General features: G+C 35.2%; 2 protein-coding genes and 1 long non-coding RNA gene across 3 annotated transcripts; 1 reads left to right on the top strand and 2 right to left on the bottom strand.

Moving 5' to 3' along the window:
• Positions 1 to 320: 320 nt before the first annotated feature.
• On the bottom strand, positions 321 to 3047 carry LOC104887424 (uncharacterized). The gene is made up of 5 exons (XR_789344.4): positions 2695 to 3047; positions 2329 to 2427; positions 1114 to 1220; positions 769 to 860; positions 321 to 649 (listed from the first exon to the last, which is right to left on the bottom strand). It is a non-coding gene; the product is annotated as an uncharacterized LOC104887424 (long non-coding RNA).
• A 2818-nt stretch (positions 3048 to 5865) lies between these two features.
• On the top strand, positions 5866 to 7317 carry LOC104887466 (uncharacterized). The gene is made up of 2 exons (XM_048638370.2): positions 5866 to 6060; positions 6229 to 7317. Exons 1-2 carry the CDS (start codon positions 5866 to 5868, stop codon positions 7315 to 7317), a joined length of 1284 nt encoding a protein of 427 aa, XP_048494327.1.
• Positions 7318 to 8843: 1526 nt separating this feature from the next.
• On the bottom strand, positions 8844 to 26303 carry LOC104887467 (AAA-ATPase At3g28580). Its single transcript, XM_048638262.2, has 2 exons — positions 25716 to 26303; positions 8844 to 10323 (listed from the first exon to the last, which is right to left on the bottom strand). The coding sequence occupies exons 1-2, from the start codon at positions 26156 to 26158 to the stop codon at positions 9147 to 9149; spliced, it is 1620 nt and encodes a 539-aa protein (XP_048494219.1). The 5' UTR covers positions 26159 to 26303; the 3' UTR covers positions 8844 to 9146.
• Positions 26304 to 26549: the final 246 nt, after the last annotated feature.

The following is a 26549-nucleotide window of genomic DNA, read 5'->3' as shown; positions in this document are numbered from 1 at the left end:
GACCACTTCCTTAAAATAAGTGGTTATTTAGGAATTTAAATAGGGAAAAAAAAAGGATAAGACGCCACATTTTACATATAGGTGGTCTTTTTTATCTTACAAAGAAATCATTTTTAATATGTAGGTGGTCTTTTTAGTCATTCATTAAAACACCACCTGAAAGAAGAAGGTGATTTCTTTAACCTGTTTTTTTATATAAAAAAAAAACGACAATAAAAATATTTTAATATTATTATACGCGCGCTTCTCCAATCTGTTTCACTTGCTCCTAATTTACATATATATAGAACATTTAGGACCTTGTATTGAAATAATTCAAATGACTTTAAAATTGGAATACTTTTTCATTCATTTAATATCATTCACTACAAAATCACAAATAATGTTTAAAAGATTTCAAAAATTCAACTAAGTTATAAAAAAATAATAGAACACCTAGGCCTATCGTTTCTTCCAATTCATGTGCACTAAAATACAAGCACCTCCCTAATCCCGCTCAAAAAGAAAATACACACATCCTAATTAAAATGGTCATTATCTTCCAATTCTTCTTCATCCACTTGTTTTACTCATCCACATATTTGATCCACAAGTCTCTGAGCTCATCAAGCTTATTTTGAGAAAATTCAGTTGTAACTCCGCCAAAGTACTGCAAAATATAATATTAAAAAGATAAACATACAAGCTGAATATGTTATAACAAAACAATTTATCGCCACATAACAAATACATTCATAAATATAATATCAGTGTTCTTAAGAATGATACCTTATCAGGAATTGCTTGTCGCCTTATTAGTGATAAGTTCACAATTGTAAAAAAGATGCAGTCTTCTAGAGGCCAAAACAGGGACCTGCAAGCTGCCAGATTCACATTTCAAACAAGCTACCTAAGTTAATAAACCAGCCTTGTCAAGCAAAGCTCCTTGCAGTCTGAACTTCATCATAAGATATTGAATCAATTTCATCAAACTTCTAATTGTTAAAAAGTTCCCATTTGACTGCATAGAGTATCAAAGAGCTGAATGGCAGGTAAGGCAATTATTGAAAAAACATTCATATGAATAAAATCTAAGACTCGAATCGAAAAACTGAGAGAGGACATCATTCTTACCACCAGGGAGAAAGATATAATTCATGCTAGATACTGAATGAGCTGGTAAGTCACTGGAGACTGGAGTTTGGAACTCCGAATTTCGAAGACCACGAACATGACTCCACCTGTAATGGATACGATCGAGCTAAAAACAGGAAAAACTAAAAAGAACTGCCTATGCAGAATTAGGCAAAAACTGTTAAGTATCAGCATTGAAAAAAGTTTCAATCCATTGACTAGCAAGGCAAAGCGTTCTTGTAGCACAGTTGGTTAGGGTACCCGTTTAGTAAGCGAGAGGTCTTGAATTCGACTCTCAATCAATAAGAGCATTAGTTTTGATTTTCTTTTTAAACAGCAGATGGCAGAATTAAAGATATTATAACAGCTTATAGCTTCTGTCGACATGTAATATTTGAGACGTTCACATAATCACATCCAATAGCCTGGACTTATTTCATTGTCTGTTCTTGTACTGAGGGTTGTGTTCGCAAGTGCAGATATTTGTCAATTCTAATGCTTCCTTTGTGAATTGTTTGCTTATACCAGAAATTATGCTTCATCTAAACTAAGACAAAAGGAAATTAAGTTCAAAATGATACTTAGTATAGTATTATGGCAAAATTTAATCCAGTAACATCAAGCACTCCCAAAATATTACATATAAAACTCCAATAACACCTATCGTGGACCTTTTCAATAGTTCAATTTGAACTGAACACTTCCAATACTATTACCCCAAACATGAACACCATCGCAATGTCTCATTTGACTGCCATTTATTACTTCTATACACACTAAAGCAGTAGACGCACGGTTGTCTTTTGGGTCAATGGCCTAATGTAACAGTATCAATAACCCATCAAGGAAATCACCAGAATTTGCAGAAACCCCCCTATAATGACCTCCAAACCTTAATTCAACATCTTTTTTACTAAACCCAGTTTCAGGATATACCCAATTCGATTAATTTACAACCTGATATCAATAATCCATCAAGGAAACCACCAGAATTCGCAGAAAAAGCCATTGATCTAGCAGAAAACTCAGTAGAAACAAGTGAAATTGAAAACCCATGTTCTAAACTACATTCCTTTAACTTTAAAGCTAGCAATTTTTCTTGTAAGATAGGTAGTGTAAGGGAAGATGACAGATGAAATGAAACTTGACAATGAGAATAATGAAGATAACAATGAAGATGAGAGTGATCAGAACGATACAAGGGTATAGAGCTACCTTCAAAAATGCGCATTTGCTGTTGTTGTTGTCTGGTGAAGGGAACGATTCTTTGACGTCGTAGTTGTCTCGCACTGTAGGATGAGCATAAGGTGGAATCTAAAATATAATCAACAAAATCAGCATAAAAGTATAACACCCAATTCAAAACATAATGCCATTTTAATTTTCAAACACCAATAACACCCAAATCAAAGTACAACAACAAAATTAACATTTATAACAATTCTAGATTATATAATCTGATATATAAACACTCATAACAAGTAAAATGGCAATTTATTTTCCAATTCTCATCAAATTGATGAAACCCTAGTCTCTAAAGTAAAACAAGAAATCAAGAAATTTGAGCAAATTGAGGTGTACCTAGTCACGAGTCTTGGAGGTCCACTGTCGTTCGTCCACCGCCCACCGTCGTCCATCGAGTTTCGCGCAATTCTGCTGCTGCAGGTAGGCCGTAGGTGAGGTAGTGAGCCATGTAGAAGATCTGAGTCACAACTCACAACACCGACACGAAGCAACCAGCAGGAGGTTCGATTGCCGAGTCACGAACGTCTTTAGGTTCGCCGGTGAGGCCGTATGAGAGAGAATTTCAAGGGACTGTATCTCAAATTGTATAAGAGAGAAAGGGAGAGGAAGTGAGATATGAGAGAAAAGGGAGTTTTTGAGAGATGTGAGAATTGAGCGTGAATTGGTTAAGATATATTTTTTTTAAAAAGTTTGGTGCTACTAGTTATATCCGCCATTGTGCATATATGGATGAAAAAGTATTTTTAAAAAGATATAAAATTAAATCACCCCTTGATAGGAATAAGTGGTTTCTTTAATATTGAACATTCTTGAGAAGGTTCAAAAAAACCACCTTTTTAAGAAAGAGGTCTCCTTTATCATGTTATAACAGACCACTATTCTAACAAATTAGCTGTTTTTAGCTGAATAATCACTTATGTCATTAAGGAGGTCTCTCATAGGTGATACTTTTGCACCTATTTGTAGTAAGTCTAGTTCCTTTTAATAGTTACTTTCTTTAACTTATTATGATAGCGCCAGTTCGTATGTTCCTTACAAAGGAATAAACACTCATTCTTATTTTAAATTGCCACAGTTTTGGAACTAGAAACAAAAAGCTTTGCTTTGGTTTTCTTGCTTCAATGCTTCTCCAGTACCAAATCTTTGAACATCTTCACTTAGTCTTCAAAATCAAAACTTGATTGCTTCTTTGACTTAGTATTCTCTTTGTTCTTTTCATCGATACCTTGAAATTCATTCACTTAAACAACTTGTCAGTCCAATACTTCCTTTGCATCTTCGTTCTTTTGTCATCATCAAAACTAGGGTTAAACAATTTCCCTCTTTTTGATGATGACAACAAAGTTAAATTCTAAGGAAAACAATATATAAAATAAGAGAATAAAAAGAGAAAATAATACTTTATAATTTAATTAAGGTAGATTAAGGATTTACAGTTTTCATTTTTTCAATTTTCAACTTATTAGTTTGTTCCTAGTATCTTTTCCCCCTTTGACATTGTCAAAAAGATAAAACTCTTGGTGATTTTGGGAAGACTGAGATTTATAAGACCTTGAAACCATTAACAAGCACCAAAAAATGGTTAACTTAGGAATTTCAAAAGTTAGACTAGCTCATTAATCACATAATACTAGCCATTCCAAGTAAGAAATTATGCATTCAAATCACACGAACACAAAAAAATTAGCAAAAGTCATTATATTATAGCACTTGTTCCATTAAAGTACAAAAGAAAAAAAAAAAAAAAAAAAGAAAAGAAACAAAAGCTAAGAGTTCGTGTTCCTTAAAGAGAAATAAGAACTAGATATTAGGAGTGGAAGGGAGTTGCATTCCTCTACTACTTATTCCTCAACCACTTCTTCCAACTTATTCATCACCTCTCCATGATGTTCATCAAGTTGCTGCTTCAAATTGTTAATTGCTTGGGCAATTATCTCCATGTTCTTTTGTTGTTCTATGACCATATCACTAAGGACTTTCATCAAATCCATCGTCTTATCTGTTTTAGAATCTAAATTCTAGTGAAGGTGATTGTAGAATTTAATCATATATTGAGCAGGGAGACATACTTCATTAACCCAACCAAATTCATCCGAAGGAACTTGTTCCTTTCTCTTAGAACCAGAGTCAGTGAATGGTTGGGGGGTATTTGAATATCATGTTAATAAGGAGTTTAGTTCAGTTAGTTCAGTACTTCATTATGTATTCCTATTTGCAATGATGTTAGGAATTCTAGTTCATTATGATTTCCTAATATTAGGTCATATATATATTTTTTCCAGGCCAGGCCCTGGGGCAGGGCAGGCGGGGCCCTCGCCCAGGGCCCAAAAATTTTGATTTCAGTTTTGCCTCTTAGCTTTTGTAAAAAAAAAAAAAAAAAAAAAAAAGAAAGTTTAGAAACAGACGCACAAAGTAATGAGAAGGAAGAATACAACTGTAACTTTCCCCTAACCTCCCGCTATCCCGCATATCACGCCCTTTCAGTTTCTTTCCATCCTCCAAAAATGGCAGACTCAACCATTTTTCCTATATTTTTTTCCCGATTATTTCTCCCTAAAATCTCTTGCAAATCAACTGAAAATATATTATTCTCCAATTATAATCTCCAAAATCCAACGGGAAGAAGGAAGATTTTGGTAATAAATAGTTCATTCTTACTCCCCTATATCTCACAATTACAAAGAACCCATTGTTCTAAATTTTCAATTTCTCATATTTAGTAATTGCACTTCGACGATTTGTGATTTGGACTTTGCAGTACTCACAATAACAATTCAGATTTCAACAGTTCATGAGGTTTGTAAATTGTAATTTCATTCTCTATTTTTTCTTCATCAATTTGACGATTTGTCAATTTTATTTCTGAATTCGTATGTTAATTTGATTTATTTGAATTTTGAAGATTAGGGAACTTGGTAATTTATCTGAATTCTCAATTTCGTATGGTAATTTGATTATTTGATCATTTATTTCTGGCCAGCTTTTTATATTTGTATTTTATTTTTCATAGAATTTGTTGAACTTATGAACATACAACAGGAAAGAGCAAAACTTGAAATCAAAATCAAAATAAAACTTTTTCTTTCAAGTTTCATCAATATATATGTACATACAGATTACATAATCATCATAAGGAACTTTGCGGCAAACAAAAAGGGTCCAACTTTGAGAATTGAGAATATAAGGAGCATTATATACATGAAAATGAGATTAATACATGAAAAAATGGAGTTGAAGCCCCTGCTTTGTTTCCTATTAGTAATATTTATATAATATTTATGGAACTCTATCTTGTAAAACTAGTAATAAAGTATCATAATTTGACCAATTTTTGCACTGAGCTTTTCGAAAGGTTGGCCAATTTTTATAGGATAGAAAATAATTAAACTAAATAATTTCATTTATTTGCAGATACTGTGGACTTGGAAGACAAACACTTATGTAGAGGATCATCCAATTTCATAGGTATTGTTGTTCTTTTTTATATATTAGTTGAATTGCTATATAATGTTGCCGAAACATTTATCTGGTAGTGAAAAAAGAAAGAAAAGAAAACAAAGAGAGGAGTTAGAAGAGTCACAAAGGGGAGCTCTTAATAAATACTTTAAGAAAAAAGTAGGAGAACCTTCGGAGCGGGTAAATCTAGATAATCAGGGTCAAAATAATGAAAATTCAAATGATTATGCTACTAATGTGAATGAAGTTGATAATGCTACTAATGTGAATGATCTTGATAATGATGCTAATGTGAATGATGCCGATAATGCTACTAATGTTGATAATGTGACAAATGAGATTGATCCCGGTAATCCTATTAACTTGACGGATCCTGAAAATGTTACTAATTTAAACGATAATGCCCCAAATCAGAATAATGAGGATATTCCTAATGTGGGTGATCCTAATCATGTACCAAATGAGTCTAGTGTTGAAGATGTTGGGGTTGATACACACTTTGTTCCTCCTTTGGATATTTATGATCCTAGAAATTGGGGTGTTCTTGATAACAAGTCTAGAGATATTTTAGTTGAGAAAGGACCTATAAGAGAACTAAATCTAAAATTTCCCTTAGATGGTAAGTCTAGGCATTTTTCATATGCTTATTTTTCTAGAAAAATGAGTAATGGAGAGAGTCGTGATAGAAAATGGTTGGTCTACTCTAAACACGTGGATAAAGTATATTGTTTTTGTTGTAAATTATTCACAAAGCAAAATAAAACGAGCTCTCTAGCAACTGATGGATTGAGTGATTGGAAGCATTTGAGTGAAAGACTTAAAGAACATGAGAATAGTGTTGATCATATGACTAACATGAATGTTTGGACTGAATTAAGAGTAAGATTAAAGACTAATCAAACGCTTGATAAAGACTTGCAACAAGGAATTTCAAAGGAGAAAGAACGATGGAGACAAGTCTTAGTAAGAATAATTTCGGTAGTTAAATGTCTTGCTAAAAATAATTTAGCTTTTCGAGGATCGAATGAGAAAATTTATGAGGAGAGTAATGGCAACTTTTTGGGATTAATTGAAATGATTGCTGAATTTGATTTGCCAATGCAAGACCATCTTAGGCGTATTCAGAACGAAGAAGTTCATTATCATTATCTTGGTCATAAAATTCAAAATGAGTTAATCTCTCTATTGGCCCATAGTATTAGAACTTCTATCATAAGACTCATTAAAGAGGCAAAATATGTCTCAATTATTCTTGATTGTACCCCTGATGTAAGTCACCAAGAACAAATGACTCTGATAGTACGATGTGTTAATATGTCGAGTGACAAAATAAAAATAGAGGAGTACTTTTTAGAATTCTTAAGGGTGGATGATACATCCGGACTTGGGCTTTTTAATGAATTAGTAGATGCATTAAGGTCTCTTGAGCTTAATATTGATGATGTGAGGGGGCAAGGATATGATAATGGTTCTAATATGAAAGGAAAACATCAAGGTGTCTAGAAGAGATTGCTTGACATAAATCCTAGAGCTTTATATATGCCATGCGCTTGTCATAGTCTAAATCTTACTCTTTGTGATATGGCACATTCCTGTGTTAAAGCAATTTCTTTTTTTGGGATTGTGCAACGTATATATTCATTGTTTGCCGGTTCCACCAAAAGGTGGAAAATTTTGTGTGATAATGTTTCTGAAACTGTTAAATCTTTATCTGATACTCGATGGGAAAGTCAAATTAAAAGTATCAAAGCTATTAGATTTCATGCTCCAAAAATAAGATTAGCTTTGCTACAATTATATGAATGTGCTGGTACTGATGCTAAGACTAAAAGTGAAGCCGAAAGTTTGGCTAATGCTCTTGAAAGTTTTGAATTCTTACTTGGGATGGTTATTTGGTATGATATTCTATTTGCAATTAATTTGGTGAGTAAGAAATTGCAATCTAAAGCAATGTGCATTGATGCTACAATTAATGAATTAGATGGTGTAATGTCATATTTTGAAAACTACAGAAATGAGGGGTTTGAAAACAGCATGAATAGTGCCAAAAGTCTTGCAATTGATATGAACATAGAGCCAATTCTTCCAACTAAGCGTCATGTTTTCAGAAAAAGACAATTTGATGAGAATAATCAAGATGAAGCAATGCAATCACCCGAGGAGTCTTTTAGAGTCAATTATTTTTTGGTGGTTGTAGATATGGCTATTGCTTCATTGAAAGATAGATTTGAACAATTAAAAGTTTTTGAAGATCTTTTTGGATTTTTAATTGATTCAGTAAGGTTAAAGTCATTGGATATTGCAAAATTAAGAGAAAGTTGCAATAAGTTCAACACTGCTTTTTCTCATAATAATTTGTCGGATGTTGATGCAGATGACTTTTTTTATGAAATGAAAGTATTGCAAATGACATTGCCGAATGTTTTTATGTCCGCAATTGAAATTCTTGAGTTTGTCAAAGATGCAGATTGTTATCCAAATGTTTCAATTGCTTACCGAATCCTACTAAGATGCCGGTGACAGTAGCATCTGCAGAAAGAAGTTTTTCAAAGTTGAAGTTACTAAAAAGTTATTTGAGATCAACAATATCACAAGAGAGATTAAATGGTTTAGCAATGTTAAGTATTGAAAAGAATATGTTGGAAAATATTGATGTTGATACTATCATCAATGATTTTGCATCCAAAAATGCACGGAGACAATGTTTTTTATAATAAATTGTATGGTTAAATATTATTTTTAAGATTGACTTTTGATTGTAATACTTATCTTTTGATTAATTATTTAATGAAAAAATTTCATTAGTATTTTTATATTATATATATCTTTCAATTTCGTGCCTTAGGGGCCCAAATTTTTAATCTCGCCCCGGGCCTAGTAATGTTCAGGAACGGCCCTGATTTTTTCTACGGTTTAATGAGATCAATTGATGTGTTTTTCCCTATTTTAAACCTTAACAATTTTAGGGAATCAAGCTTATTTGCGATCTTATAGCAAAGGCAAAATAAAGTATGATTTAGACCCCAATATGTTTCAAAACACAATGACCATATCTATATTATGATCTCCAGCTTTCTTCTACTAATAGTGTAAATTACACGAGATGGTATTTCACCAAAATGTTAATGAGACACATTACAATTTAATTACATAAATGAAAGGAAAAAAGAAACACAAAAAACTTTAGTAATATATGGTTGTTCACTTGTTCGTACGCAAAGTGATGCTAATCAATATTAGGACTCTCTTATTTGTAATCTGAACACGACACAATAAAAATAAGCCACAAGAAGTTACATATTAACTATTTTAATCCTCTATTACTCGAAAAATCATGGTTTGTTGATAGTTTCCTCTTCTTTCTTTTGCTTGCTCTCAACATCTCCGTTAGAATATACCTCCTTTTCATCTTTCGCTTCTTCCTCTACCTTTATATTTTCTTTCTGCTTCTCCTTCTCCTTCTCCTTTTCCTTCTCCTTCTCCTTCTCCTTTTCCTTTTCCTTTTCCTTTTCTTCCTTCTCTGCCTTCAATCGATCATCCATTTTCGCCTTCTCAAGAGCAGTAACCAAATTCTCTAAACATGTATCAACATCCAACTCAAGCGATTTTGGCATCAAATTCTCAGCAACATCAGCAGGGTTCATCTTAGTCTCTTCTAACAATCTCTTTATGTTCTCAAACAAAGGATGTGATTCAATATCTAAATAATTTCTTGCAAGTAACTTGAATGATTCATAACAACAATGTGAGAGCTCAATATGCATATCCATTCGTCCTCTTCGAATAAGTGCAGGATCAAGCTTTTCAATATGATTAGTAGTAAATATAATCAACCTTTCTTCTCCACAAGCAGACCATATTCCATCAATAAAATTCAATAACCCTGAAAGAGTAACTTCACTTTTCTTGTTTTCCCCTTCTTCTTTCAACTTCTTTTTCACCTCGTCTTTCTTGTCTTCTTCTTTCTCTTTGTCCTTCTCCTTCTTAGATGATCTTTGTCCTGTAAGATCAAGTGAACAATCGATATCTTCGATCACAATAATCGACTTGTTCGAGATCTCAATAAGTAGTCTCCTTAGTTGAGTATTGTCTTTAACTGAGGTTAGCTCAAGGTCATAAATATCATACTCTAACAAGTTAGCAATGGCCACAATCATGGTTGATTTACCAGTGCCAGGAGGTCCATATAAGAGATAACCGCGCTTCCAAGGCTTTCCGATTTTCATGTAGTAGTCCTTTGCTTTACTGAAGCGACACAAGTCATCAACAATGGCTTTCTTCTTGTTCTCTGCCATCCCTAAAGTGTTGAATGTAGCAGGGTGCTTGAACTCAACATGACTCCATAAAGAAGATCTATTGAAATATGAGCCATTGTTATCTTTTACGTTGGTGTACAACTTTCTTTGCCTTTTCCTAATTGCAATTGCTTTGCCCTCATCTAATATGTAACTCAAGTAGGATTCAGTGACAATCTTCCTATGACGACTATGGAAAGTTAGCCGATAATGCCTGTTACAAGAATGAGCCAAAAAAACTGGCATTATTAGTTAAACTTCTTTGTCTTCAGTTTCACGTTAATGCCGATGAAATTTTTTTAACACGGAGAATAAGTATAAACTAGTTATTAGGCCCGGGTCTATGCCTCGGGTAAGAAGAAATTTCATTTATTAATATAATATTTTATGATAATAATACTAAATACAATTTAGCCTAGTGGTTAAATTTAAGTATATGTACTTGAGGTTCAGGGATCAAATCCTATACTGAAGTCCTTTTAATATATTTGTATAGATTAGATAGACCATTAGTAGACTAATTCGAATTGGGTGATATTTAGATATGATACAACTGATCGGTCTCACCCAATCAAATAATTTTTCACAAATCTCCAAAAATTCATCTATTTTTGCTAAATGGTGAGCGAATTGTATCACCACCTGATGCCACAGTTGTAAGAAAATATTTTTCATGATTTGTTTAAGTGTGGTTATAGAATTCCACATGTACTAATTTTTTCCCCTATGCACAAAAGTTTCTATTAAAGTGTTTTTATGTGTTTGAATTGCGATTTTAAAGACAACCACCAAAACTTTATTACAATTAGGGACCAAGTAAGGAATTAAAAGTTAACGGGTCAAGAATTTTTAACAAATTTATAAAATAAATTTACCTTTATCATTCTCACTTTATTATTGAAATACGAGTATCTATATTATATAATGAGATGGTATTGTGTCAGACCGTCCGACCATAATCTTTGGTCGGACGACTTTCAGTTGATTTTAATTTTTTTTTAGTTGGTTTCAGATTTTTTCAGTTGGTTTCAATTTTTGTTTAGTTGGTTTTAAATTTTTTTCAGTTGGATGTAAGTTACCTCTAAATGAAAGTAACTTACGTCTAAATGAAAGAAAATTAGGTCTAAATGAAAGAAACTTCGGTATAAATGAAACTAAGTTACGTCTAAATGAAAGAAAGTTACGTCTAAATGAAAGAAACTTAGGTCTAAATGAAAGAAACTTCAGTCTAAATGAAAGTAAGTTACGTCTAAATGAAAGAAACTTAGGTCTAAATAAAAGAAACTAGACTCTAAATGAAAGTAAGTTACGTCTAAATGAAAGAAACTTAGGTCTAAATGAAAGAAACTTCAGTTTAAATGAAAGTAAGTTACCTCTAAATGAAAGTAACTTAATTACCTCTAAATGAAAGTAACTTAATTACCTCTAAATGAAAGTAACTTACCTCCAAATGAAAGTAACTTACCTCCAAATGAAAGTAAGTTACCTCCAAATGAAAGTAAGTTACCTTCAAACGAAAATAAGTTACCTCCAAATGAAAGTAACTTACCTATACAGAAAATCATGTGTTCTCTCTTCTTTGTGTTCAACTTTTATTTTGGTCTCAGCCACAAAATTTCCAATTTTTCTATTTAATCTCTCTACCTTGCTCTCTCTAAATTATTTTCTCTCTCTCTATCTGTAAATTTCAATTGTTTGTTTCTGCAAATTGAAGTTTCAGTAGCAAGAATCTTGTGAGTTTCTTCAGATTTTCAGCGACGGATTTCAACTTCGGTATTCTTCATTTCAGTGATAAAAAGAGTACTAAAGAGGTAATTTATTCGAGATTTTTTTTTGATGATTTTTGTCTTATTTTAGTAACTACCGTATTGTTGTTGTTTGTGATTTTATTGTTGGTGCAGATTTGGTGGTTGCAAGTGCGGGAGAAGATAACAAGATTGCACTTTGGCGTAAAAATGGGCAAAGTGATGGGCGCTTCTTGTTGTTGGGTGGAGACATGAAATGAGGGGAGGTCCGACGGAAAGTATTGGGTCAGACGGTCTGACCCAATACTTTCACTTATATAATAGCTAATTTAATAAAATATATTTCAAAAACCTATAGAGATCACTAAAAAAAATATACTATAGTAAAGTTAGGCAGCGGGGGCCAGACCCCTGCCAGCCCCTTTGTTTTTTTTTATTAGGAAATTAAGTCAGCCCAAGGGCTAACTCCTACAAGGCTACTAGCCTGTAGGAAACACCAACGCATTGGCTGGTAAAGCATGCATAGCATGCTAAGGAAATACCCCAACATAATGTTGGGGGGTAATATTAGATATTAATCCAGAAAATTCTCCATAGTAGTAGAAAGATCATGTAATTATAATATCTAGAGTAATCTAGGAAAATATCCATGAAAATATCTATGTTAGAAAAATCTAGATATCTTTCAAGAATGATGTATAATAATATCTAGCCTAGGGAAAATCCTAGAAAAGTCCTAAGAAAAATCTAGATGTAAAAATTCTAGAAAAATCTAGAAGATGCACAAGTTTTCTTACCACACCTATTAATAGGTGATGGTGTAAGCATTGAGGACGTATGAAAAACAACATCACAAAGTTAATGAAAAAGCCTACCATTTTCCACAAAGAATCTCTCCCTTTACCATCAAAAAACAACTCCTTAATCAAAAACATCTCTTAAACATAAAAGTTCACTACTACTTCCGCTAAACATTTCCAACATTTGGTATCAAGAGCCACTATAATCCAAAGTCTTCAACAATTAAATACATTCATCCCTCAACTTCAAACCCGACATATTCAATTTTTTTAAAAACAAAATCAAACCACATAAATTAAAATGACTTCCTGAAACACATTTAACTACCCCCAAGTAAATTGGGTACCCACATTTAAGGGAGAAAAATACCAACAATGGTCTATCCAAATGAAATTCATATTTATCTCACAAGATTTGTGGGAGTTAGTACAAAATGGTTATGAACAACCAAATGATTTGATCGAAGAAGCTACTTGGGATGAAGCACTCCGCAAACAATATAAACAAAATCGGATAAGGGATAATTATGCCCTATCCTTGATCTATCGAGGAGTAGATGAAACTATTCTCCCTACCATCATGGCTGCTACAACGGCCAAGGAGGCTTGGAGTATCATGGAGACAAAATATAGGGGCTCCGAAAAGGTAATACTCTTCAAACTCCAATCTTTATGGAGAGACTTTGATAATTTATTAATGGTGGAAATTGAAACACTTCAAGAATTTTTTAGTCGAGTAACAAATATTATAAATCAAATCCGAACTAATGGAGATAAAATTGAAGATGTCCAAGTTGTTCGGAAAATATTAAGAAGTCTCCCCAAAAATTATGATCATATAGTGGCTGCTATAGAAGAGTCTAATAAAGATTTATCTAATTTAAGTTTAACTGAATTAATGGGCTCCCTTCTACACATGAAGATAGAATGGAGATTTATAGAGCACCACTAGAACAAGCTTTTCAAGCAAAATTAAAATTCTCTAATAATGGAGAAAATAAAAGTAGAATGGCTACGGTAAAGGAGGTACTTCATATAACCGTAGCAGGGGAGAGGAAGTATAAAAATCAAGAACTCGAGAAAATAATCAATCTGGCTCCTATTGCAATTTATGTAAGAAAAATGGCCATAATACACAAGATTGCCGGTATAAGTGTAAAAGATGCAAAAAGCAACTCATTTTGAAAAAGATTGTTGGTTCCGGCAAAAGGAGGAGGCCAATTTTACGGAAAATAAGGAGCCTAGAGATCAATTATTTTATACATGTCTAAATGCTCACCAAGAGTCAAATGATATATGGTATATTGATAGTGGTTGTTCAAACCACATGACTGGCAATAAAAATTCATTTGTCAGTCTGGACGAAAACATAAAAACACAAATTACTCTTGGTGATGGAAGCAACCAAGAGGTTGCTGGCAAGGGGACAATAGCCGTTAGAACAAAAAACGGCTCGTCTAAATTTATTTCTGATGTATTCTATGTCCCCGGGCTTGCACAAAATTTATTAAGTGTAGGCCAACTAATTCAAAGAGGCTATATGGTGAAATTTGATGCTAATAAATGCCTCATATTTGATAAGAAAAAAGGGCAATTAATTACTACTACTCAAATGGCTCCTAATAAAATATTTCCATTAAGAATGCAATTGGAGCATAATGTTGCCCTAAGTTCTATGGTGGATGAGTCCACATTGTGGCATTTAAGATTCGGGCATCTAAATTTTAACAGTTTAAAACTATTAAAAAAAAAGAAATGGTGATGGGCTTCCACCTATACTAATGAAAGAAAAATATGTGAGGGCTGTATATATGGAAAATGCATAGATTGCCATTCCTACTTCATCCTGGAGGGCCAGAGCTCCATTAGAGCTTGTTCATGCAGATATATGGGGCCCTACAGAAATCCGTCTTCTTGGCGGAAAAAGATATTTCTATTATTTGTCGATGATTTCACTCGCATGATGGGTTTATATCTTGGAGCAAAAATCAGAAGCATTTTCCCACTTCATGCAATTTAAAGCCCTCACGAAAAACAAAGTGGACATTCAATAAAAATTCTAGAACAGATCGTGGGGGAGAATTACAAGTAAAGAATTAACCTTCTGTAAGGAGCATGGATCAAAAGAGAATTAACTGTCAGACGCACACCTTAGCAAAATGGTGTTGCGGAGAGAAAAAATCGGACCATTGCTGAGATGGCCCGAAGTATGATGCAAGGCAAAAACTTGCCCAAATGTTTTTGGGCCGAACCCGTACATACGGCTATCTACATTCTCAATCGATCTCTCACAAGGTCGTCATGGGTATGACAACCCTATGAAGCTTGGCATAAAGAAAGCCAAAGTGTGAGCACCTAAAGTTTTCGGGTGCATCGCATATGCCACATCCCGAAAGAAAATCGGGAAAAACTCGATGGAAAAGGAGAAAAATGTATCTTCATTGGATACAGTGACGAATCTAAAGGATATCGTTCTATCAACCCGAATAAGAAGCTAGTAATCTCAAGAGATGTCATATTCGATGAAGGAGCTCAATGGACGTGGATGGAGAATGAATCTCAGCCACGTGAAGGAGATTTTCTTCCACCAAGCCCAAGAGAAGATGAAGGCCCAAATCATCCAGCAACACAGTCATCCTCCAGTCCATCATCACCGAGATCTCCAACAACATCCTCAAGATCGGTGAGTCCAACATCAGGATCAAGCTCTCAAAGCTCAACTCCAGTAGTGCGACGTTCACAAAGAGATCGACGACCCCCAAGCTACTTGGAGGATTTCCAGTGCAATCAAGCTATCATGGCTCTCTTCGCTAGCGAACCACAAAGCTTTCAAGAAGCATCACGAGAAGAGAAATGGATCGAGGCCATGAATGAAGAAATCAAGATGATCGAGAAAAACAACACATGGGAGCTTGTTGAGAAACCCGGAGACAAAGAAGTCATCGGTCTCAAATGGGTCTACAAGGTCAAGTATAACGAAGATGGGTCCATCCATAAATACAAGGCTCGTCTCGTCGCAAAAGGTTACTCCCAACAACCAGGGATTGACTTTAACGAGACATATGCTCCGTTGTCCGCATGGAGACTATCAGGTCAGTCCTTGCTCTTGCTGCTCAACTTAATTACCAGTCTTTCAATTAGATGTCAAGTCAGCATTTCTAAATGGGAGCTTGAAGAAGAAGCATAAGTTGAACAACCGCAAGGATATCTCATTGAAGGCAAAGAAGACAAAGTATACCGCCTTCGTAAAGCCCTTTATGGGCTTAAGCAAGCACCCAGGGCCTGGAATAGCAAAATAGATGGCTACCTACTTCAAACTGGGTTTATAAAAAGCCCAAGTGAGCCATCACTATATATCAAGGCCCAAGGATCACAAGATTTTCTCATATTGTGCCTCTATATAGATGATCTAATCTACACAGGCACTAGTTCGAAAATTATCAAAGAATTCAAGAAAGCAATGATGTCGGAGTATGAGATGACCGACCTTAGAGCCATGAAGTACTTCCTTGGCATGCAAGTCAAGCAAAGCCCAGGAAGAATATTTCTCTCATAGGATAAATATGCAGACGACCTACTTAAGAAATTCAACATGAGTGAATGCAAGCCATTGGCTACACCAATGGCACCTAATGAAAGGCTATCTAAGAACGATGGCAAAGAGAAGGTCGATGCGTCAAAATATCGAATTGAAGTTTGGTCGCTCTCTCATCTACCTCACTCATACTATGCCCGACATAGTACATGCTGTCAGCATAATATCCAGGTTCATGAGTGAGCCAAGTAAATCTCACTTAGCAGCAGCAAAAAGGATTTTCAAGTATGTCAAAGGAACCAAAAGTTATGGAATCATGTACGAGATAGAGGAGAATCACAAGCTTACAGGATATACAGACAGCGATTAGGCCGGAAGCATTAACGATCGGAAGAGTACAAGTGGCTACGTGTTTCAGCTGGGAACCAAGGCTATCTCTTGGTCATCAAAGAAACAAGCAACAGTAGCTCTATCATCAACAGAAGCAGAATACGTAGCAGCAACAAGTGCAGCATGTGAAGCAGTATGGCTTAGAAGAATTCTCGATGATCTACAACAGACATCAGAAGAAGCAACAACTATATACTGCGACAACATGTCTGCAATAGCCATGACAAAGAATCCTGTCTTTCATGCCCGAACAAAGCATATCGAATTACGACATCACTTCATTCGAGAACTAGCCGAAAAGAAAGAGATCGAGCTACAATTTTGCAAGACGGGGGAGCAGCTTGCAGACATATTCACAAAAGCAATTCCAACTGAGAAGTTCATCCAATTCAGAAGACACCTCGGAGTACAAGAATTTTCAGATTAATGGGGAGTATTAGATATTAATCTACAAAATTCTCCATAGTAGTAGAAAGATCATGTAATTATAATATCTAGAGTAATCTAGGAAAATATCCATGAAAATATCTATGTTAGAAAAATCTAGATATCTTTCTAGAATGATGTATAATAATATCTAGCCTAGGGAAAATCCTAGAAAAGTCCTAAAAAAATCTAGATGTAAAAATCCTAGAAAAATCTAGAAGATGCACAAGTTTTCTTACCACACCTATAAATAGGTGATGGTGTAAGCATTGAGGACGTATGAAAAACAACATCACAAAGTTAATGAAAAAACCTACCATTTTTCACAAAGAATCTCTCCCTTTACCATCAAAAAACAACACTCCTTAATCAAAAACATCACTTAAACATAAAAGTTCACTACTACTTCCGCTAAACATTTCCAACAGGTAAGGATCGAACCCTTGACCTCAGAGACCAAGGGGGAGCGCTTTGTAGCTTCACCCTTATTACAATGTACAGTATTGTAGAATTTAGGAATACATTGAAATTTACGATTTAATATTCACAGGAAATGTAATGGAAATGTGTGCGGAAAAGCACTGGTTGGTGATTTCGCTTTTAGCAATATGAGAAATGAATCATAACTTTTTTAAGAAGATAGTGGTTAATTATAATTCTATGTGTTTAAGAGCTAACGCCACTTGGCCTTCTCTCTAAATTGGAAAAAATTAAGTGTTGTAGTTGTGCATTGAACTGATTGAGATTTAAGAAGTACGCAAAATTAGAAAACGACTAATAATGTGCAATAATAAGAGAAAGCATCGTGTGTAATTAAAGGAGGAAGATGTGGTAGCTCAGTGGAGTACCATCTTTAATTTAGGGCATTTTTTAGGATTCGAATTCTCATCCCAACAATATATTGGGACATTTACTTCAATGCCGTTTAGCCTTGTATCCAGCCTTTGCGTTAATGTACCCTACATGCTAGTAGTCTAATAGAGATTGGTTTTCGAATCAATTATATTTCCTAATCAAAAAATTATGTGTAATTAAAAATTTAAAGGGTAATTTTTGGTTAAAAGTCTTACTAGAAATATAAATAGAAATGGATGACTAAACAATGTTTTCTATATGCTTGACACGCACACCAAACGCACACTAATTAAAGGTTGGCGTTGGCCCTATGCCCCTATGTATACAAGGGAGGCAGTACTAGGCTACTAGCCCACTCAAGGCACTATCACACATTCACACCCAACATTCGGAAATAAAGAGAGGAAAGAAAAGCCCCATTAGACTTACACCCAACCCCAAAAAAAAACTTTTGGTACTGAAAACTGTTACAATTGATACTCATGCTAATACTGTATTTGCAATTTTAAAATACCTGTTGGAACATTTATAGGGTAATGGGTTTGAAACTCATAAGGGTATGTACTAGAAGAGGAGGAGGTCTAGTATGCAAAAGGCTAGAGTGCATCAAGTGGCAAAATGCATTGATAAACAAAGGAGACAGAAGACTGGCCGCGAGTCGCGACAACCGTCGCGAGTCGCGACCAGTGGCCCGTCGCGAGTCGCGACAGGCGTCGCGGGTCGCGACCAGCGCCTCGCGACTCGCGAGCTTCTTCGCGAGTCGCGACGTGTCTTCTGCCTTGGAATGCGAAAAGATGCCTTGACGGTTTTATGTCCGTTGTGATGTTATGGCCTCATTTTAATGACCTTTAAGGTCCTTAAATCAGCTGATTAAAGGCCTTTGATGGGTGATTAAATGGGGGTTATGGATTAACTACTCTAGTCAATGAAAGGTTTATTCTTCCTATATAAACCTTGGGATTCCTATGAGTGAAGGGTTGAGAAGAAAATCAGAATTTTCATTCTATACTCTCTCAAATACTTCTTGCTTAGCTTAAGAGAAAACTTGCAATCTTCTCTTGAGTGTTCTTCACAAACACAAAACACAAGTTCTTGTTGATTCACTTAGAAGATCATCTAAGTGGATTGTTTCTCTCCATTGTATCTCATTAGTTATTTCGTGTTAACCCGGTGATCCTAGAGGGGCGAAATTAAACTAATAGGAAAGCGTAGTTTCCGTGCCTTGGAGTGGATATCCGGTTCTCTCATTGATCACACATCTAACAATCTATTAGTTTAATTTTCTTTCTTTTCGGATATGGCTCAATCACTCAAGGACATGACTATGAACTTCCAAAAGTTGGATAAGTTTGAGGGGGTGGGCTATCGGAGGTGGCAAAAGAAGATGCACTTCTTGTTGACCGCCTTGAATGTGGTGTATGTTTATCAACTCCTATGCCACCACTCCCGGAAGATGGAGAGGAAGAGCCTCTTGAGACTACTAGGAAGAGGATAAAGTGGGAGAATGATGACTACATTTGTCGTGGTCATATTCTCAACTCTCTCACCGACCCGTTGTTTGATCTCTACCAAAATGTGGAGAGTGCAAAGGAACTTTGGGACGCTCTTGAGGCCAAGTACATTTCGGAAGATGCTTCAAGTAAGAAATTCCTTGTTAGTAATTTTAATTCTTTTAAAATGACTAATGATCGGCCTATTATGGAGCAATTCCATGAGGTTCATCATATTTTGAACCAAATAAGATCACATGGTATGGTGATGGATGAGGCAATTGCGGTTGCCTCAATCATTGACAAATTACCAAATTCTTGGAAAGATACAAAACATCTTTTAAAACATAAAAAGGAAGACATGTCCATGGAGCAATTAGGAACTCATCTTCGTATTGAAGAGGGGATCCGGGCTCAAGATGGGGTTAAGGATACTACTCCTAGTATTCCTAAATCTACCGTTAATTTGGTAGAGGTTGGTGGGTCTAGTAAGACCAAGAAATCCAACAACAAACAACAACAACATAACAAAACCAATGTTGCAAACAAGAAGAGGAAGACCCTCTCTTGTTGGATATGCAATGGTCCTCATCTTAAGAGGGATTGTCCTTCTAACAACAAGAAGAAGACAAAGAACACACAACCTAGTGTTGTTCAAAACCAAGGTAACAATGCACATGTTAATGTAATTGAAGAAATGCATTTTGTTGCTATGATTTCTGAAATTATGTGTGTGCAGGTTGATGATTCTTGGTGGATAGATTCGGGAGCCTCTAGACATGTGTGCAATAACAAGGATTTCTTCAAGTCTTTGAAAGATTTGGATGATGGTCCAATCTTGTATATGGGGAATGATTCTACGGTAAAGGCTAGAGGCATAGGCCAAGTAGAATTGTTGTTAACCTCGGGAAAGACTTTAACTCTCCGGGATGTTGTGTATGTACCGGAAGTTAGGAAGAATCTTGTGCAGGAGGTCTCTTGAATAAGTATGGTTTTAAAGTTGTTTTTGAGTCGGATAAATTTGTACTTTCCAAGGGTGGTATTTTTGTTGGACAAGGTTTCTTTTGTAATGGAATGTTTAAATTTAGTATTGATAATAAAATTGGTACTAGTTCTATTTACATGCTTGATGTTTCTTCTCTATGGCACAATCGTTTATGTCATGTGAATTATCGTAGATTATATGACATGTCTAAAATGGGGTTGATACCTCCTTTCGATTTAAAGTTAGAGAAGTGTACACTTGCTGTGCTAAATAAAATTACAAAAAATCCTTATCCTAGTGTGACTAGACAAACGGTATTGCTTGAATTGGTGCATAGTGACTTGTGTGACTTTCATAGTTCACCTTCTTTAGGAAATAAAAATATATTGTAACTTTTATTGATGATTTTTCAAGGTTTTGTTACATATATTTATTATTTACTAAAGATGAAGCACTAGAAAAGTTTAAGACCTTTAAAATCGAAGTGGAACTCCAACTTAATCAAAAGATTAAAAGACTTCGAACGGATAGGGGTGGTGAATATTATAATCCAAGTTATTTTAGTTCCATTGGTGTAATTCATGAAACAACCGCCCCATACTCACCTCAAAGTAATGGTATAGCGGAAAGGAAAAATAGGGTCCTAAAAGAAATGGTTAATACCATGCTTTCTAATTCGGGTCTTAATGACGGTTTTTGGGGTGATGCAATTTTAACTGCATGTTACATTTTAAATCGAGTTCCTAATAAAAGGAATAAGACTACCCCTTATGAACTTTGGTGTAATAAAAAGCCTAATCTCAATTACCTTAAGGTATGGGGTTGTAGGGCAATTGTCAAATTGACGGAACCTAAAAGGAAAACTTTAGGTGAAAAAGGAATTGATTGCATTTTTATAGGCTATGCGGTACATAGCAAAGCCTATAGGTTTTATGTCATTGAGCCCAATGACTTTGTCTCTATTCACTCCGTGATAGAGTCAAGGGATGCAATATTTGATGAGACTAGATTCTCATCGATTCCAAGACCAAAGGACATGATACCTAGTACTAGTTCCAATGTTGTAGATGACATTTCAAATGATCATGATACTACAACACCGGAAATTAGGAAAAGTAAACGAATTAGAAAAGAGAAATCTTTTGGACCGGATTTTCAACTATATTTAGTTGAAGGGTCAAGGGAGTCAATTTCGACTCAAATTTCATATTGTTACAATATGGAGGAGGATCCTAGGTCCTTTGATGAGGCTATGAAGTCTCATGATTCTGCTTTCTGGAAAGAGGCAGTGAATGATGAAATGGATTCTATAATGGGTAATCACACTTGGATTTTAGCTAATTTACCTCCCGGTTGCAAACCCCTAGGTTGTAAATGGATTTTTGTAAGGAAAAAGAAAATCGATGGAACCATACTAAAACATAAGGCCCGGTTAGTGGTCCAAGGTTTTAGGCAAAGATATGGTATCGATTACTTTGATACTTATGCTCCAGTAGCTAGAATAGCTACTATTAGACTATTGATAGCATTAGCTGCGATTCATGGTCTAGTAATTCACCAAATGGATGTAAAAACTGCTTTTCTTAATGGTGAATTGGAGGAGGAAGTGTACATGAATCAACCTGAAGGGTTTGTGGTTAAAGGTCAAGAAACTAAAGTTTGAAATTGTTAGATCTTTGTATGGTCTTAAACAAGCACCTAAGCAATGGCATCAAAAATTTGATGAAGTTGTGTTGTCTAGTGGGTTCAAAATAAATCAGTCCGATAAGTGTGTATATAGCAAATTTGATAATAACGGTAAAGGAGTTATAATTTGCTTATATGTTGATGATATGCTTATTTTTGGGACTGATTTGGAACAAGTGGAAAAGACCAAAGTCTTCCTTTCCTCTAGCTTCTCCATGAAAGATTTGGGTGAAGCGGATGTTATTCTAGGTATTAGAATAATAAGAGGGAAAGGGTCGTTTTCTTTATCACAATCTCATTATATTGAGAAAGTGGTCAAGAGGTATAATGAGTCAAATTCGACTCATTTTGCTACTCCTATGGATCCTAGTATTCACTTGGTTCCGAGTAGTGGTACTCCAATTTCACAATTGGAGTATGCAAGCTTAATTGGAAGCTTGATGTATGCTATGACTAGCACTCGGCCGGATATAGCCTTTGCTATTGGCAAGCTCAGTAGGTATACTAGTAATCCTAGTATGTTGCATTGGCAAGCATTGAGAAGAGTGTTAAGGTACTTGAATAAGACCTTGGATTATGTCATAACATACAATAGAGAACCTTCTATCTTAGAAGGTTACTCGGATGCTAGTTGGATTTCGAATAAGGAAGATTATTCATCCACTAGTGGTTGGGTGTTTCTTCTTGGAGGAGGTGCCATTTCATGGGCTTCCAAGAAGCAAACATGTATAACGGATTCCACTATGGCATCGGAATTCATTGCTTTGGCTTCTTGTTGCCAAGAAGCGGAATGGCTAAGGAATGTGTTGAGTGAGGTGGACTTATGGGTGAAACCAATGTCACCTCTTGCTATCCATTGTGATAGTGCATCAACCATAGCTAAAGCATATAGTGAAGTCTACAATGGCAAGTCAAGGCACATTGGAGTTAGACATAGCTATGTGCGGGAAATGATAAGGAATAGTTGTATAACTATTAATTTTGTTCGGTCTAGTTTGAACTTGGCGGATACGTTTACAAAACCGTTGTCAAGGGAACTAGTGAACAAAATGAACAAAGGGATGGGTCTTAAGCCTATTGATCAACCTATGGTGAAGGAAAACTCTATTTGATGTCTAATACAACGTTAGATCTCAAATTCAAGGAGGATAGTACTTCTCTAAGAGGTTGGGAGCACTTGTTTAATACATCCCGAGGTTAGTGCTTGTTGCTACAATGATAAAGAGGTTGAATTTTATTCTTAATAAATCTTTGATAAGGTGCTCAATTGTAGGAGCATGTCCGGAAAGATTTACCTATGTAAGCTAGAAGTTTGGCCGCTTCATCAAGTCTTAGGCTTGACTTGGAATGCTTATGAATGGATATGGACACCAAGGCTTCATAGGTGTCGGAGGTTTTAAGAACCTAGTTTATGTTTGTGTGTATTAGTAACTTCAATAATTTGTAATGGTTATATGATTCAAAGCTTTGTCTATCATTATGATCTAAATTATTGTAAAGATTACTTTTACTAAATGGAAATTCAATCGTTAGATATTTCCATGATGCATGAACATGTGTGTTTGCGATTTATAGCAAGTTGAAAAACTTTTCAACATTACCCTATAAATGGGAGGAGGATTGTTGGAACATTTATAGGGTAATGGGTTTGAAACTCATAAGGGTATGTACTAGAAGAGGAGGAGGTCTAGTATGCAAAAGGCTAGAGTGCATCAAGTGGCAAAAGCATTGATAAACCAAGGGAGACAGAAGACTGGCCGCGAGTCGCGACAACCGTCGCGAGTCGCGACCAGTGGCCCGTCGCGAGTCGCGACAGGCGTCGCGGGTCGCGACCAGCGCCTCGCGACTCGCGAGCTTCTTCGCGAGTCGCGACGTGTCTTCTGCCTTGGAATGCGAAAAGATGCCTTGACGGTTTTATGTCCGTTGTGATGTTATGGCCTCATTTTAATGACCTTTAAGGTCCTTAAAATCAGCTGATTAAAGGCCTTGATGGGTGATTAACATGGGGGTTATGGGATTAACTACTCTAGTCAATGAAAGGTTTATTCTTCCTATATAAACCTTGGGATTCCTATGAGTGAAGGGTGAGAAGAAAATCAGAATTTTCTATTCTATACTCTCTCAAATACTTCTTGCTTAGCTTTAGAGAAAACTTGCAATCTTCTCTTGAGTGTTCCTCACAAACACAAAACACAAGTTCTTGTTGATTCACTTAGAAGATCATCTAAGTGGATTGTTTCTCTCCATTGTATCTCATTAGTTATTTCGTGTTAACCCGGTGATCCTAGAGGGGCGAAATTAAACTAATAGGAAAGCGTAGTTTCCGTGCCTTGGAGTGGATATCCGGTTCTCTCATTGATCACACATCTAACAATACCAACTAGAAGAATGTTGACGAAGCAATATGCAATTGGGATCTATCAGATATAGGCTTATAACTCCTCTTACACAAACTAATACTATGCAACTCTAAACGCACACTCATGACTCATTATAGCTTGACATTAGGACCCATCTATAATCAAGCTCAAAAAGGATATGCCATATACATCAGATTATATCAATTAAAATATATTAAAATTGAAAAAACAATTATTCTCCATTAAATCAAGCCTATATTTGATTAAAACTAGTTATTAGGCCCGGGCTATGCCCCGGGTAAGAAAAAATTTCATTTATTAATATAATACTTTATGATAATAACAAAAAACACAACTTAGCCTAGTGGTTAAGACTTTAGTATATGTACTTGAGGTCTCGTGATCAAACCCTATACTACACAATTTCTAAATTTATTTATTGTACATAGATTACATGAACTAAAACTCCCTAGGGGTAGTACTGTAGTGGTCAACACTGCTCTTCAAATGGTATCATGCATACATAATTAGTTTTAATGAACATATGCAAATTTATTTAATTTTAAGGATGCAAGGGATATGTTTAATAATATTAACTGTGGAAACATGGATCACCAAGAGAAGTTAGATGAGATGGTGATTCTTTGAAAACCCTTACATAAGGTCAGGGGTTCGAGCCCAAGCTTCAGCATATTTATTTTTAAAATAATGACCACTTGACTTTGTTGGTTAACAGGCACGTGGCGAAATTCTGGTGGCATGAGGAGGGTGCCACGTGGCGCATCGACGTTGTTACGCACGCCTTTTAATATATTAGTATAGATTTTCCACACATTAATAATAAAAATATATTTTTGATCAATTTTAGAAGTATTTGTAATATGTAATGGCTTTTTTTTTATTATGCAAAGAAGGAAATTAAAATAGATCAAACGAATAATTACATTATAGCTCTACCACTGCCAGACTTCTCCATAGGTAATGACTTGAATGACATCAACAATCAATAACAATTGCCACAAGTCCACAACAACAAAAAAATATATAATAGGTGTAATGATTATTGATATTTTATTAGTGACTACTTGCATATTAATGAAATTGCAACATAATCAATATTGACATTTTTTACATTATATTCTCTGTCCTAGATTTTAGCATATATATGAGGTTCATTTTTATGTCTACTCTTAAATTGTTATACACTATTTAATGTTACAAGTATTAGAAACTTGATCTATTAAATGAAATCAATTGAGTTATATAGACATCAAATGATTAGACTGAAGGTAAACTAATGAAGAGTAGATATAAAATGTTGTCATGACAAGTACCTTTTTTCATCTGTTCCAGGGTAAAAACTGATGGTTTGTCCTTTGGCATAACTTTTACGACTTGTCCACCAAACCTTAATTCCATTATACTCATCAGTTACCTCTTCATTATCAGCTATTCCAAGCACCAAGTCTTTACCACCCTTAACAAAATTACCTTTTAATCCCCTAGCTTTCTCGGAAGTTTTCTCACTAAGGTATGTTTCAATAGTGATGTAAGCCTCACTTCGATTAAACCTCTCCCCAGTAAATTCTGCAAAAGTGATATTAAGATATGGAGAGAAAAACCTTACTACCCTTTCTGTGTAGCGGTAGAGATACGAGCGGATCGATTCGCGCCATGGATGAGGAAGATATTGTTCATACATGGCCCTAACAAACATCATGGTTGCTATGATCGACCCGAATTGCATGAACATGTCGTTTGAGTTCATCATCATCATTTCTTGATAATATGCAAATGTGGTTTATTTTTTAAAAACATAGAAGCAATGAAGCAAATTTTCTTTTTGGTTGAAAATGGCTAGCAAGTTTTTGTGCATAGTATGGCAGTACATAATGCGGTCTATATAGACATAGAGTGTCTGAAGAGGACGACTTTGAAGTCTTCGGACTATGTTTTATTAAGCCCACCTTTTGGCTTTTTTTTTGTCTCTTTTATGTGTATTCCATGAAAGTTCTACTAAACTAGGTAATTTCGTCCATATATTTTTGTTTGCACATGACGACTTCAGGCCAGTCGTCGGGTTAGGTTTCAGCCATCAATATAAATTATATAGAACAGTCATGACTAACAAGGAGTTTCTCTTGTCATGACTCATGACACGATTCATG

The sequence above is a fragment of the Beta vulgaris genome, chromosome 2 (assembly GCF_026745355.1).
Source record: "Beta vulgaris subsp. vulgaris cultivar EL10 chromosome 2, EL10.2, whole genome shotgun sequence".
NCBI lineage: Eukaryota > Viridiplantae > Streptophyta > Magnoliopsida > Caryophyllales > Amaranthaceae > Beta > Beta vulgaris.
This window is presented reverse-complemented; position numbering and strand designations above follow the sequence as displayed.